The sequence below is a fragment of the Sabethes cyaneus genome, chromosome 2, assembly GCF_943734655.1.
Source record: "Sabethes cyaneus chromosome 2, idSabCyanKW18_F2, whole genome shotgun sequence".
Taxonomy (NCBI): domain Eukaryota; kingdom Metazoa; phylum Arthropoda; class Insecta; order Diptera; family Culicidae; genus Sabethes; species Sabethes cyaneus.
This window is the reverse complement of record NC_071354.1, coordinates 144,614,382-144,629,589: the sequence shown is the minus strand read 5'-3', so window position 1 is coordinate 144,629,589 and position 15,208 is coordinate 144,614,382. Positions and strand designations below refer to the sequence as shown.

The 15,208-nt window shown below is 38.5% G+C and overlaps 2 protein-coding genes across 2 annotated transcripts; one reads left to right on the top strand and one right to left on the bottom strand.

Annotated features, from left to right (window-relative positions):
• Positions 1–1,804: 1,804 nt before the first annotated feature.
• On the bottom strand, positions 1,805–2,381 carry LOC128736139 (larval cuticle protein A2B-like). The gene is made up of 2 exons (XM_053830618.1): positions 2,373–2,381; positions 1,805–2,296 (listed from the first exon to the last, which is right to left on the bottom strand). The coding sequence occupies exons 1-2, from the start codon at positions 2,379–2,381 to the stop codon at positions 1,805–1,807; spliced, it is 501 nt and encodes a 166-aa protein (XP_053686593.1).
• Positions 2,382–14,150: 11,769 nt separating this feature from the next.
• Positions 14,151–14,558, top strand: LOC128736138 (cuticle protein 19-like). The gene is made up of 2 exons (XM_053830617.1): positions 14,151–14,159; positions 14,226–14,558. Exons 1-2 carry the CDS (start codon positions 14,151–14,153, stop codon positions 14,556–14,558), a joined length of 342 nt encoding a protein of 113 aa, XP_053686592.1.
• Positions 14,559–15,208: the final 650 nt, after the last annotated feature.

Sequence of the window (15,208 nt, the reverse complement as noted above, 5' to 3'; positions counted from 1 at the left end):
AGGTGCAACAGTGTTTCTTCCATGGATACAACAAACCTGTCATTCCTTTCATCTCACTACAAGACAAAACTTGTTTGTAAACAATGTTTTTAGTGTCACCACCAGGAGCAAGTATGCACAAATTATTGGCTGAGCCCACTCTGCAGCATGCCACATAAAGTTTACCAAGGGAAAAACATGGTGTTCTCAGATGAACTCCACGCTGTTTGAATGATTGCCCCTGGGACTCAAACAACAACAATTAGCACTAATGATCGAACACTTTTTATACAGTGCATTCGGTTTGATTCGGTACATAATTACATTTGACAAATCTACAGCTGCGAGCATTGCAGTTTAGTGTTTCGTATTTTGATTTTTTCTGTTGTACGGATAAATTGTTACAGTCATGTGGGCGTTACTCCCCCTTCTCGTCAGCAACCTCCGGTCATCAGCTCCTCCTTTTGTCCTGTCCTTATGGGAGAACCGCCTAAACATTTCGGTCCCCCTTCTGTCAACCCCTTTAGTGCTGATTCTCTTATGTCAAGGAGCATGTGTGCCAAGTTTGATGAAGAACGGTCAAGCCGTTTCGGAATTGTTCGAAATTATGGCCTCCCCCCTATTAGGGACCCTCCCCCACCTATTAAGGAACCTCTCACCCCCCATTTTTGTTGAACCGTCAGTTCTAATTCCCTTATGTCAAGGAACAGGTGTACCAACTTTGATGAAGAACGGTCAAGGCGTTTTAGAGTTATTGCCTCCCCCTATTAGGGACCCTCCCACGCCTATTACGGAACCTCCACCCCTTTTGGTTGACCACCCAGTGTTGATTATCTTATGTCAAGGAACATGTATGCCAAGTTTGATGAAGAACGGTCAAGCCGTTTCGGAGTTATGGCCTCCCCCTATTAGGGACCCTCCACCACATATTAGGGAACCTCCCCTCCCTTTTTGTTGAACCCCCAGTGCTGATTCGCTTTTGTCAAGGAACATGTGTGCCAAGTTTGGTGAAGATCGGTCAAGGCGTTCTGGAGTTATGATGGAATATACAAACAAACATACAAACATACTCACGCTCACTTTTATATATATATATAGATTGGAAATGAATTGGAATTGGAAATTGGAAATAGCCTCTAATACTTAAATTTTATTCCAAGTCACTTGGCATGAAAGCAATTTAATTTATTCATCAATCATGTATTGCAAACCTTTAGCGCTTTGAAACTAATATTTTCCTTCGTGCATGCTAGTAAAATGAATTGATTGTGAAAACTAGCCAGAATTGATTGAGTCGGCTTGACTTTTTAATCAATTTTCACCAGTTTGTCAACGGAAATGAATCATTTGATAACCATATGGCCATACAATTGATAGAATCATTTAGAATCAATTGGTGCCGACATGAAATTCATTAAAAATTGATTAAAATCGAAATTTTCAATATTAAAATTTTTTCATTTTTTCGTGATCGGGTTAATGACATTCTACGTCAATTAATAAGTTCTAATAAATAGAACAAAAAAGTCGGAAGTTTTCTCTAAGCGATACATTCAACTGCCAACATAGTATGATATTAACGGCGAATCAAATCTCTGGAAATTGAATTGCTTTCATAAAAACACAGAATATCCAAAATGCTTTGCTAAATTGGAAGTGAATTGTCTCATGAAGTTGCAAATCAAACACTTGATTGATCAATTTAGTAACAATATATAAATTTTAATAGGAGAAAATCATTTAAAATACATTAACATAATCTTAACAATGTCTTACATTCTAACAAGTCTTTTAATGAGGTGTAGGAGTTTTGCTTCTGCCGGCATTACTCGTGATGGGCATGTTCGTGATGGGCATGCTCATGATGGGTATGCTCGTGATGAGTATTATGCTCATGCTCCAGGTGGTGATGGTGGGCATGATGCTTCACTTCGGGTTCATGATGCAACAGTGGCTCGTGCTGGATTTTTTTTACGACTGCATTAAAACCATGCAACGGATCGGCGGTGTACTCTACGATCCGGGTGCTTCCGTCGGAATCGAAAATTGTGTAAGCACCTCGCACAACATCACCGTCCCGTTCCTCCCAGTGGGTTTTGTGGTCCCCGGTGTGTGGGTCCTGGACGCCATAGTCGTACTTATACTTGGCATGGGCGTAGTAATCATGCGGCACTTCGTACACATGCTCCTCATGGTGGTGTTCCACTTTATGGTGGTTCTCCAGCTCTGGATGATGCTGCTGTTCCTCGTGCTGCTGATGATGGGACACCCGGTAAGCCCCAACTGCTGCCACCGCACACGTAACGACGCAAATGAACTAGTGGGTAAAATAGAATATGTTGTCCAATTAGCATATATCGGTCACACAGAAACGTACTTGCTATTCCACTCACTTTCAGCATGTCTGAACGGTTGGTCTGTTTTTACCCCAAAAATAACACTATGCTACACGGTACACGAGCGTTTGTTGTCCAGTGTTTGATGACTCTCGATCGAATGATATAATTAAGGCACTTCAACTAGTTTTTATAGCAAAAAAACAATAGAAGCCATCGGGCAACGACGGTCTGGGAGAAATGGTGCGATTTGAAGCTTTTCGAACCGATTTTGCTTCGACGGCGACGGCAGCCCACAGAGAAAACTGCTAGCGGCTTCTGGCTGGCTGGTAGCCGCCGGGATTATATAAAACAAAAAATAATTGAAAGAAAAATCGCTCACGGATTAATCGGCGGTTAGCGGTGGTGGGTCTGATCCATCGATTGTCAGTTTCTAATGAATTTACATTTATTTAATTAGCTCTAGTTTACAATCAATTTTCGTACAGGGCTCGCGCCTAATCGCAGAGGAGCAGTTAGAATTAGTGGAAAGGAAAAATAAGTACGATTTAAATTTGGGGTTATGTTATGTATTGCAGTCATTGGGTAAAGACCCCAATTTCAATTGCGAGGATGGATTACAAAGATATAATAAGTATTTAGGTGTGTTGCTTGCATTTTCCAGCGAAACTAAAAAACGAAAACAATTAATCTACTGCTGCTTTTGTACCATTTTCGTATTGTTGAAATTAACCTGGAACATTTCGTCCAGAATTGAATAAATTAAAACTGATGTGCATACTTTGTATTGAAAGTACGATAAGTGGGGTATAAAGGTAAGTGGGAATACGGGGTAAGTAGGAACGGAGCTCATAACTCTCTTCAACCTCATTTTCTCCAACCGAACTGTTCTAGAAATGAAAGATACAACTCAAACGTATGCAATAAAATTATAGATTGTTTATAATTGGCATTCCAAATACCAAAATTGGACTTTAAATTTGAGCGCAATTTTCAATTAGCGTTCTAAATTTGACGCACCTTTCTATAAATAATATTTTGGCTACAGGCTTTCGTAAAAGCACATGTTTTTCTAACAATAGGTAAACATAATGAGTGTATTAACAAGTTACACCCGAAAACTAGTTGTTAATATTGGCAAACGGCAATCAATAAATGGATCAAAATAAGGTCAGCACTTCAGAGCACCTAGGGCAAGTGGGACCTATTAAAAATAAAGGGTTTTAGCGCAAAACTTCCTGTCTTAATACATTTTTAGACGTACTATCGGACATTTTCAGTTCAATTACAACATATTTATATCACGAAAGCTTTGAAATAAAACCGAAAAGGACTAAACCAAGCTGACCCAAAAAGAAATACATTAGTACCTACAGTTAATGAGGGAACAAACAGTTTGGTCACATTTTGGTTACTCCCAAACGATGTTAATTAAAACTAGAATGGCAAAGTTAATACACTTAAGCAAGTCTGCAACTGCAATTGAAACAATAAAGTGTTGTGGTTGTTATAGCGTAACTATAACTCTTATGTGTAGCTCTACCGTATTGGGCTTGGTAGAACAAACAGATGATAATCGTATTTTCAAGCTATTAAACAATTGTTATTTATAAATTACGTCTCGCAAGAATTGGATACAGCTACATATTCAACTACATTTCATTATAATAATGCATTACAGCGTAATTGCTTACGATCTGTGTTTTATACTAATTATAAAGTCGCCTGTTGGGATCTGATTTTGTTACGGCATTTTTGGATGAAGCATTCGTAGAAACATTGTCTTTGATTGCTTCTTGTAATGCTTTAACGTTGCTGTATATTAACATATACAATTTTCTCTTATTTTATGCTTTTAAATCAAATTTGAATATAGGTCCCTCTTGCCCCGATAAAATGAGGCAAGTGGGACCTATCGCCATGATTTTGAAAACTGTCCTCCAGATTCATTTCATGTAAATTTATAGGGCTTTTTGCTAATTAAACCTTCGAGGTGATACCACTGAAGAGCTGTGTTGAAAGAATTTCGAAATAATCATAGGTACAGATTACACAGTAAATAAACCCTAACTATGCATTTTTTAGGTCCCACTTGCCCCGGGGAACCTTATTTAGTTCATATGTCGTCATGGTTAGGCCAACTTTTGGTATTCGCCCATAACTTTCATTTCAAAAGGAATTTTGGACATTATGCAAATTGTCGCCAGGACAGGTTCTCGCCTACTGCCCGGATGTCATTGGCTAAGCTGCGTCGCCATGAGGCTTTGGGCCGGCCTCTTTTACTCAGTCTACTTTGAGCTTCTCTGCAGATCTCGATTGCTCCTTTCCTCAAGGTTTGTTTGATCCACTTCCACCCACGTTCTCGAATTTCTGTTACTATCAGCCGTTGATAACACTGACAATGCAGTTCCTCGTTAGATATCCAGTTGTCAGACCTCCAGGCTTGAATCGCAGCCAGCGATTAATAAATATCTGTAGTTTTTGCGTTGTCTCCGCTGAGAAGCACTATGTTTCGCAGGCGTATAGCAGTACGAATTTAACGTTTGAGTTGAAAATTCGTGTTTTGGTTTGTAGAGTGATCTGGTTACAGCGCCAAATGTTTCGTAGACCTACAAAGGTACCAAGTAATATAGATAAGAGTACAATAAAACTCACATTGTTGCTTGGGCGTGGCCTTCTTGATCCGTATGGCTATATCAGTCTTGGTAGCACCATCGGGCGTTGTCTGGCTACCAAGATATTGAAAGGCGGCCACCTGCTCAACCTGTTGTTCCGCTACTGTTGGTGGGATTGTCAGTGTTCACTACGTCAAATTGCTGAATAGCTGATGTATCATCTGGGCTGACAAAGATGGGTCAGCTTTGAGCATCCCGGTCTATCCTTAGCAACAGAGCTCTATTATTTTATAATGATTGATGGCTGCTTCAATTTCATCAAGTGATGGCGCCTCAGGGTTAATGCGATTAATGCGACGAACCATTGGCATCAAGCGCAGCTGGTTTTGTTGGTCTCTGACGTTTGAAATTCGGAAGAGTTGTTTATAATGTTTAGTCCACCGCTTAAGTTTTTCTGTACGGTCAGTCAGTAGCTGACTAGCCCTGTCCCTTAGCGGCATCTTTGTATTCATCCTGGCACCGCTAAGGCGCCGAGAAATTTTGTTCAACAAACGGACATCACTGTTGGCGGTGCCGGTTTCTCCTTGCTCGGCTTAGGAGTTGCTCCAGGCTGTCTTGTCTCGCCTACAAGCTTGTTTAACAACCCTCTCCAGTTCGGCGTGATGTTGGCGGGTAGCTGTCTTAGCCGATCTGACACGCGCTCGCTCAATGCCGGTTTTCGCCTCTCTCCGCTCGTCAATCTTCTCCAAATTTCATCAATGGTTGTGATGAAGGCGTGGTTGATGCCGGGTCATTACTCTTCAACGGTGCAGTTGTTCGACAAAGGCCCTTTTCCACTCAGGATTCTCCAGTCGACAGACGTCGTAACGGCATCTAATTTTCTCCTCCCGTCGTTGGACATGTGCGATGCGCAAACAAATCTCAGCGATGACAAGGTGATGGACGGATGCAATATCAGTGCTACGTTTGTCGCGTACATCAAGAAGACTCCTTCGCCATTTTCAGCTGATACAGATGTGGTCGATTTCTGTTCGGTCGTCGCGGTGAATCCCCGTGACTTTATGTACTGGTCTATGGGGAAAGCGCAATCCACCAATGACCACCATGTTATTACCGAAAAATTCTGTAAACAGCCCCCCGTTTTCGTTTATCCCTCCCAGGCTATGGCGTCCCATAACGCATTCAAGGTCTGCGTTGTTTAAGCCAATTTTCGCGTTGAAGTCGCCCAAGTGGACTTGGTTGTCCCCTTTCGGGGTTTTCTCAAACAACGCTGTTTAGCTGGCTGTAGAAACTCTCTTTGTACGGCAGGTCAGCAGGCGGCATCTGCTGGTGTTGGTGCTACGCAAAGCACTGGATTGCTGTAAGGTTTTCTGAATCTTACTTCCTTATTTACTTCCTTATTTACTTACTTACTTACTTACTTACTTACTTACTTACTTACTTAGAGATCTCCGCTGCTGACGGTTACTCGCCATGGCTTTTACCTGTCGCCAGGACAGGTTCTCGTCTACAGCCCGGATGTCACGAATTTCTGTGGCTATCGGCCGTTGATGACACAGAAATACCTGCAGATTTTGTGTTGTCTCCGCTGAGACCACGTTTCGTAGGCATACAGCACGGATTTAACGTTTGAATTAATGATTCGGGCTTTAGTACGTAGAGTGATCTGGTTCTGGCACCAAATGTTTCCCAAACCTGCAAAGGCATCCCTGGCTATATAGGCATCCGTATGGCTATATCAGTCTTGGTACCACCATGGGGCGTTATCTGGCTAGTAAGATATTAAAAGGCGTCTACCTGCTCAATTTGGTGTCCCACTACTGTGAAGTTGGTGGAATTATCAGTGTTCACTACCATAGACTTAGTTTTTGCTACATTGACTGTGAGACCTGCTGCCTGGGAACTCTCGAAGAGGTCATCTAACTTGCTATGCATATCGTTTCGGCGTTGTGCGAGCAAGACAATGTCGTCGGTTAGGTCGAGATCATTTATTTATTTCCTTATTTAAATTGATACTTTTCGGTGAAACTTGATATAAAGACATTTATTTATAGTTTACGTTTCTGCCTACTCGATTCGGCCATCATCAGAAAATTTGAAATTCTTTGACACATAATAATTATTCGATTTTAATCTTCGTTGTTTATCACCGCTGTTCTTCCATTGCCTTTGGTTGTATGTAGCGATCAGTCGCTACATACAACCAAAGGCAATGGAAGAACAGCGGTGATAAACAACGAAGTTTAAAATCGAATAATTATTATGTGTCAAAGAATTTAAAATTTTCTGATGATGGCCGAATCGAGTAGGCAGAAACGTAAACTATAAATAAATGTCTTTATATCAAGTTTCACCGAAAAGTATCAATTTAAATAAGGAAATAATTTTCGCACGGTGATTAAAATAGACCAAAAAAAAAAAAAGATCATTTATTTGCTCCATCGTCAGAGGCTTCCAAGGCAATCCTCGATTTGGTCTACTGTCAATTGCTCTAACTAAAATCTCATCCATAACGATGAGAAACAGAAACGGTGATAAAATGCAGCCCTGTCTCACGTCGGCAGTAACCCTTATGCTGTCGGACAGAACGCCTCGTACTGAGCCTCGATGAGATGGATTAGCTTATCTGGAACTCCTCTACGCCTAAGTGCGCCACAGATGTTTTCGTGATTGAGTCGGTCGAACGCCTTTTCGAAGTCAACGAACACCAGTAGAAGAGAGTCCTGGAATTCGTTGATCTGCTCCAATATAATGCGGAGCGATGTGATATGGTCTATCTCATGATCGGCTAGTACGGAATCCAGCTTGCTGCCGTCGGTTGTGGATTACCTTACAGAGTAATACAGAGCAACGTGTTGCCACGCCAATTACTGCACTCTGTTAGGTCTCCTTTCTTAGGAACTTTAACCAATATGCCCTGCATCCAGTCCATCGGAAAAGTTGCGGTTTCCCAAATATTGCTGAAAAGCTGATGCATCATCTGGTCTGACAAAGATGGGTCAGCTTTGAGCATTTCGGCTGAAATACAATCTATCCCTGGCGCTCTATTGGATTTCATACTCTTGATGGCTGCTACAATTTCATCCAGCGATAGCGCCTCCGTGTTGACGCAATTAATTCGACGAACTGTAGGTGCATACCCAAGTAACCAAAAGTTCCGATAAAAGTGGATTTTTTGACTTAATCAGCTACCCAAATGATCATGAATTGATTTCTATGCAGCTTAATTTTTAAGCCACTAACCGTACTTTCAAGTTCGCATTTGTTGATCAAACTTCAAAGGGCAGCAACTTTCAAACAGAACTAGAAAGTTCGCAAAAAGTCTGCTTAGGTCGCTGGATAAAACACTGTTCAGGTCAAAAAGAATCTCAAATAATCTTAAACATAAAAAAGATTGGGAGAATTTTCTCCCTCTTTCCTGTTTTGTCTATTCATGATAATTCCCATTTAAACTATTAATTTATTAATTTATTATTTATTGTAACTTACCACATACCACCAACCAAACCTCGGAGATTTGAACTCGAGTACTCCCTTTCGGTGACTTAGATGCATACCACTGCTCCGTTGCTGGAATATGCGATTTGCATCGATTTAACTCGATGTGCTAATTTCTGATTTACCACAGCCTCCAAACGAACTTGCTCAAGAACAACTCATCGGCAAAATTCATGTCACTAGCAGCGTCAGAGATGGCGCAATGCATCAGGATAGGCTTACAACGCGGAACGCTTGGGTTCAAATCCAGCAGCGGTAGGTGTTAGTTGGAGTTTTTTTATATGGTCTATCTTAATCGCATGAACCGACTGTACAGAAGTTAGGAGGAGGCGGAGGAGGAGGAGGAGGTAGAAAATAGAAGAAAAGTATAAAAATAGAACTTAAATTGCTATTTCATTAATTTTTGACAAAGTTTCTTTAGAAGCTGCTTAGCGCTCTATGTAGCGAACTCGACGTATCTTTGAAGTTCGGTTAATTACAGCTAAAGCTGCTTAGCAAGCGTTAGATCCATAGACATAAAGCTTATTAACCTTCCTTAGACACCTTTATCCGAACTCTTATAGCGAATTCATAAATTAACCTGGCTCAGGTCGATTTGCACTCAGTTTTAATCGAAGTGCTGTCAAAGCGTTCATAAATTAACCGAGATTGCATTTCGGTTAAACTGACAGCATTCAGTTTGAAGCGCGGGTTAAAACTGTCTAGCATTACGGGTTACGGGTCGATCTGTCAAACTGCCCATATCGTTCATAAATTTCGGGTTCGAGTTAGCACGTACCCAGGTTAATTTATGAATTCGCTATTAGTTACTTTCAAGTTGCATGTTGAACTTTCAAGATGCATATTGAACTTTCAAGGTGCATGTTGAACTTTTAAGCTCAAGTTGCTACAGTTATTAATGGTACTTTATAGAGAACGAAGTTCGGTTTACAAATGTAGTGTCTGGTTGTTCAGCAAGAAAGTTCTGCGGAACTAAATTTGAACCAAATATGAATTTCCAAATTCGTTCCTTAAGTGAAATTCGAACTTTTGGTTGCTTGGGTACGCTACTGGTTTTGTAAATAACGTGTAAATAAAGTTTTGTAAATAAAGTGTAAATAAAGTACCATATGCTGAAATTAAAAGCAAAATGCTGCAAATTGCTAGTGAATGAAAATTGATTTATATTTTCAGAGGGGAATTTTTGTGTTCTTCCGTGATAAAATGAAGTAGAGTTGTTCTGTGATAGCATATTCCCAGCTGTTTTGTTTCTAGAATAAGTAAACGTGATCATAATTGTGTGTTTTCCAAACCATCATCAAGAGCGGATACGCGTAAGCGATTGCTGCTGGTTTTTTCAGCCTGATTACGTGCCAGTGGAAAAACAGTGGTTTTGATGTTTATTGAAATTTATCAAACTACTTACATTTTTATGAAAATAGTTATAACACATTATAGCTTATGTGTGCTACATTCGTTTTAGTATTGTTATAAGCGGCAAAGTTTTTATTTGGGAAAGCGCAGCAAAAAAGATAATGTATGCCGAAATTAGTAGCGTGCTGGAAATACCCTCCCGTACCCTATTGAAAGTTTCTTATTTTTGAACATAAGCTCGTCAAGCGATTTCGATGTTTGCTGGTCTGTAGTTAGATTTAAAGAGACCTTTCGCAACTGTTACCCCGGCAGCTAAGCCTTTTTCCCCTCTGGTTTTATTTTCCCCTTTTTTCGGGTTTTCCTTTGTTTCTCTTTACTTCCTTTTTAGTAGCCGCCTTTATAGTAGCGTTAGTAGCATTTTATCTGTTAGCAGGGTTGTGCTAAGGTATTTTACTTCTCTGCCCTACATTCTAATCTATCGCTTGGAGTGTTTATTTTTATCATTTTAATTTAGTTTTTCTAATCTACACTAGCACTAATATTTACAATGTGACTATTTTAAACAAAAACTAATTTTCTAATAATAACATAATATTTTAATACCAAACATTTATAAATACAACTATCAAATAAGTATAATAGATGCCAACCAACTGATCTCTAAATCAGAATTTTGTCACTTGGTTCGGTCTGACATAACACGGACCATAGGTTAGTTGATAAATATAGAATGTTCCTTATGCCAGTTAACAAATATCGTTCGTCTACTGCAGTATGCACTGGTTTAATTAGTGGAATTGGAAACTCTGGAAATAAGCAGTTGATTCAAATGACATTTAAATTGATAAAAACGATATTTCAGCACATTTGTTAACAATACAGTATGTAGCTTATAAATTTGTGAAACAAACTGTTGAGCATCTGTGAGATGCCACGTATTGTCGAGTTGTGTCATTTGTAGTTTTACGTCAACGCGTCCGTATCCCTAGCACAGACCATCGAAACTTTTTAAATGGCGGTGCTCTCATTAATCGTGGGGTGGTCCAACTGTCACCAAATATTTGATTTTTTCTTTCTGACCTAAAACGAACAATCTGATAGAATTTGGTCTAAATCCGAGAGAGCCGATTACACGTTTGAACTTTTTCTCGGTCACTTCACGTGGAAAGACCCATGTATTAAATTTACTTGTTTAACTGCCGAGATTTAAATAAAACGGGAAGCAATTTTAGAGGTAATGGAAGCAAACACAGTTCTCAAAGTGGCCTGGATTATGCAAGAGGTTACTGATATATACATACTAAATAATGCTGCATCCGAATTCTATTAAGCATCTCGGGCTAGATGCTACATTCCATTATCGAAACTTGACCTGATTTTATACGCCATACTTCGCAGCCAGCTGTTAGAGTACAGGACAATCGCGCGGCTAGTGGTACGATTCTAATGGCTCTAACAGCATCTCCCAGCCAAGTTTCGAACATACGACGACTGGCTTGTTAGACCATCATCGTACCTCGAGGCCAACTGGGAAGACTCAAGCATTTGGCATCTATTTATCACGAAAAGCGGAAGTAGGCCCGACCTCATCAATCTCTATTCACTGTGTTCATTGCTTGAGATATGGTCATTTCGGTGGGTTCCGACATTTTTGTTGGTAGAAGTTTTGAAAAGACTTTTATAACTTTTGAGTTTTATAAACGCAACACAGCTTGAGGAAACGAACGAGTTATAGAAGTATCATCCAAGCTTCTACCAATAAATCAAAAAAAGTTTGTTTAAATACGTTAAATAGTTGCTTAGAAGACGGTGCATCAAGGAACATGGAATACTTTAATGTCATATGTGTATAACCGTTTTTCATCCACTTACCATGGTCGGACCATTACAAAAATAGCGGAAAAGTCTGCAGAAAAAAGTTAAACAATAAATACAAATAAATACAATCAAAATCTGAATTCTCTTTAAAATTTAAAATTGACAAAAACTACACAATGGAGTAAAATTTAAAATTGTCAAAAACTACACAATAGAGTAAACGCGGAATGTAATGAAACCGTTGAAGAAATCGTTAGCCTTCACACTGACTATTATATATCGTGCCTTAACGCTACGCAAATTATCGATCTGAAAAACTCATTGAGAACGACTTATGCGTCCAAAATAATACTCCATATGAATAAATATAATTGCCAATGTACTTGTACCTGTAATTGTAAATGAATTAATTTTTCCTCAATAATAATTGCAATATAATAGGTTGAGACACAGCTAGGCAAAGCTCTTTCCGGTAAACAGAAGCATTACAATATTAATAATAGGACACATTTAAATTCATTTGTTTCTTAACAGATATTTCGAACTTCAACTTGAACTGTCCTTTAACTAACGGATTGTTCCCTGTTTTAACTACCTTATATTATACCCATCCACTATGGGATGCTAGTTGGTAAACAATCAACCAGGTTATATAGTATTCCCTTATGATACATTTAAAAGTTACATATAGTTTTACAACTTAATGACATCAATTTATGATAATTTCAATTTATTTATTTTTTATGTCAAGGTTGAGTAATAAATTAAATTAATTAGTAGCAATGATGAAATTGAATTGAACTGTACTAAAGTTCAGTTCAGTCTTTATTCTCCGTGACCGTATACCGTATATTCGACTTTTAAATCATTTTTCGCGACTTATCTTTGCTTTTATTCCATGTTAACCACTCTAAATCACGAATATATAGTTAAATCAATTCTATAATCTTTCAAATCAGTTGTCCAACTCTATGGATAAAATCTGGGTCTATTGGAAAGTCACATAACATTTTTTATTCTGTTTTTGTATCTAATTTGTAACCAAAAGTATAGGTTTTTACAGAAATACTAAAGGTCTTTCCGAATCATTATTGATAGTTGAGTTGAGAGTTGAAATGTAGGAAGACTAAAATAATAAATTAACACAAATCGGGGTACATCCAGGACATTAAACTCATTAAATGCTTTTTTGCGTTTAAACCTTCATTTGATTGCGTTGAAAGTCAAACTTTAATCAGTATCATAAATTTTTAATACATATTCATGGCTTTGAAAGATGTCGAAATGGATTTATATGGATGAAAAGCAATGATAATCATATAATCAATTAGAAAACGTATATACCTAGCAGTTTTCTGTAAAAATGAGTATGTTTGCAAAATGTTAAAATGCTCAAAGGATGTGTAATATTATTTTTATTAAATTATTCTCCTATCACTGCAACTTTTTCCTAGCGCATATAAGAACCTAACAATATTACTATGCTGATATTTCCATTGGCTGTTACGTTTGCCGATGCTGTTTAGCGGAAATATAAAAGGAAACAGATGGCGCGTAAAAAAACGTAAAACATTTTGTTTACCCTATGCCGATCACTGTGAAACTAATGCCAACGAATAAGCTCTAGAGCAATTTATACTTGTTAAAGGGTGCATTCGGAACTAAAGCGTCATGATTCGGAAGGAATTTAAACTACCGTACTAATCGACTAACTTCGATTAACTTTCCGTTTTGCTCCACGGTTTCGCGTGCCTGTCGTTAAAAATAAACCACGCGAAAGCTAATCTTTTATGTTGCAAACCGATCGACGGTTATTGCCATTACACAACCGATCATTGCTGGACTAAATAGGGCTAATAGCAAAAGTTACGGTTGCCTTAATATTTTTGAAGGTTACTCGATCGATCTGTCTCGATTGACTTCAAGACATTGGATCGGAACGAGACCTTGAAATTTTCATTTTTGTGGTCTAACACGACGCGAGGAAAAGCGCGAATCAGCAAAAGAAAACCTCAACGTTTTTGACTTTGAATTGAAAGCTAGGCAACCGAAAAATATGCTGTCGATCCCATTTGTTACGGCCATTTGATTAATGTTTCGCGCCTCTTAACTAGTGAGAAAGCGATTTGCAAATGCACATATTTCTAGTAAAATATTGTTACAATCACATCAAACTGTATTGAGATTTCTTTTTTACAAGATTAAAATCATATTAGAATGTATTTTTTATTAGTTCAAGTTTTCCTTTTCAATACTCACCACCATTAACGTCACTTTATTATTTTTTTCACCCTTCTTTCGCTGTCCATTATGGTAAATAAGAGCTTTCTCTAAGCTGATCATTTATTCAATGACCATCCATCGTTAATTTGTTCTACATTTTTCATTATGAAGGCCGCTTAATAATGACGGGTTCGTTTTTTATTCCTTAGCAAAAAAGTCCTATCACGCGAGTTTTGCGTTTTATAAAAGCAAAGTTTTGGTAGCAACAAGGTATCATTAAGCCGTGTGTTCTCTAACCGTTTCGAACAGCAAAACTAATTCAAGCAAGATGTTCAAGGTGGGACAAATGTGGTGCAAATTCTTTCCAACGTCACAAAGCTTATTTTTATTTTTCTTCCCGCAGTGTATTGTTCTAGTGGCTGCCCTGTTTGCTGTCGGATTCGCCCAATTTTATGAGGACGGAAGTGAATCTGGACTCGGAGGTTACGGAGGAAGTTACGGTGGTGATAACAAGGATGATTACTACACCTATCCTAAGTACAAGTACGAGTACGGTGTAAAGGATCATCACACTGGAGATCATAAAAGTCAGTGGGAGACTCGAGACGGCGATGTTGTCAAAGGTGGATACACTCTGCTCGAAGCCGATGGTACTGAACGTATAGTTGAGTACACATCGGATAAGATCAATGGTTTCCAGGCTTATGTGAAATCGGTGGGCCATGCTCATCACTGATTTATTTACGGGCATTAGTGACCGGTGCAACGACTTGACTGTGATTTTGATTTCGGAAGAATAAATTGGATTGTGATGATACTTAACTCGAAACAGGTTTTGTTTTATTTTATGTATATTTTCAATAACGGCAAATCTAAAATATTGAATATTTTAAGATTTATGAGAAAGAATTTTAATTAGTCTTGGTCAAGTTCCGCTGCTGTTGTTTAGAAAAGCTTAGAAGGGGATCATTGCATTGAGGTTACCTTGAAAGCGAAGATATGTTAACTACTGCGATTTGCAAAACCAGCGGTTCATAGAATTTGGCCTGTATGACCAAACATTTTTGACAGGTACATTCTTCTTATTTTTGAATTTGAAAGGCTAGCTAGGAGAATGAAAAGTTCAAAGTTCAAAGTATTAACGACGGTACAAAGTGCAGATATCACAATTAGTTCGAAAAAAAACTCGCATTGAAAATTGCCTTTTATGAAGATGATCAACACTCGGTTCGATTTGTTAAAGTTTATGATGGCCATAAAAAAGCTATAATTGAAGTAGATCGTGATATAATTTTTTCAGCATGATGCATCGACATAGAGATAATTGAAAATTGAGTTGCACCTAGAAGCTTATGTTGTAAATCTAGTGGGCGTAACGTATATCAG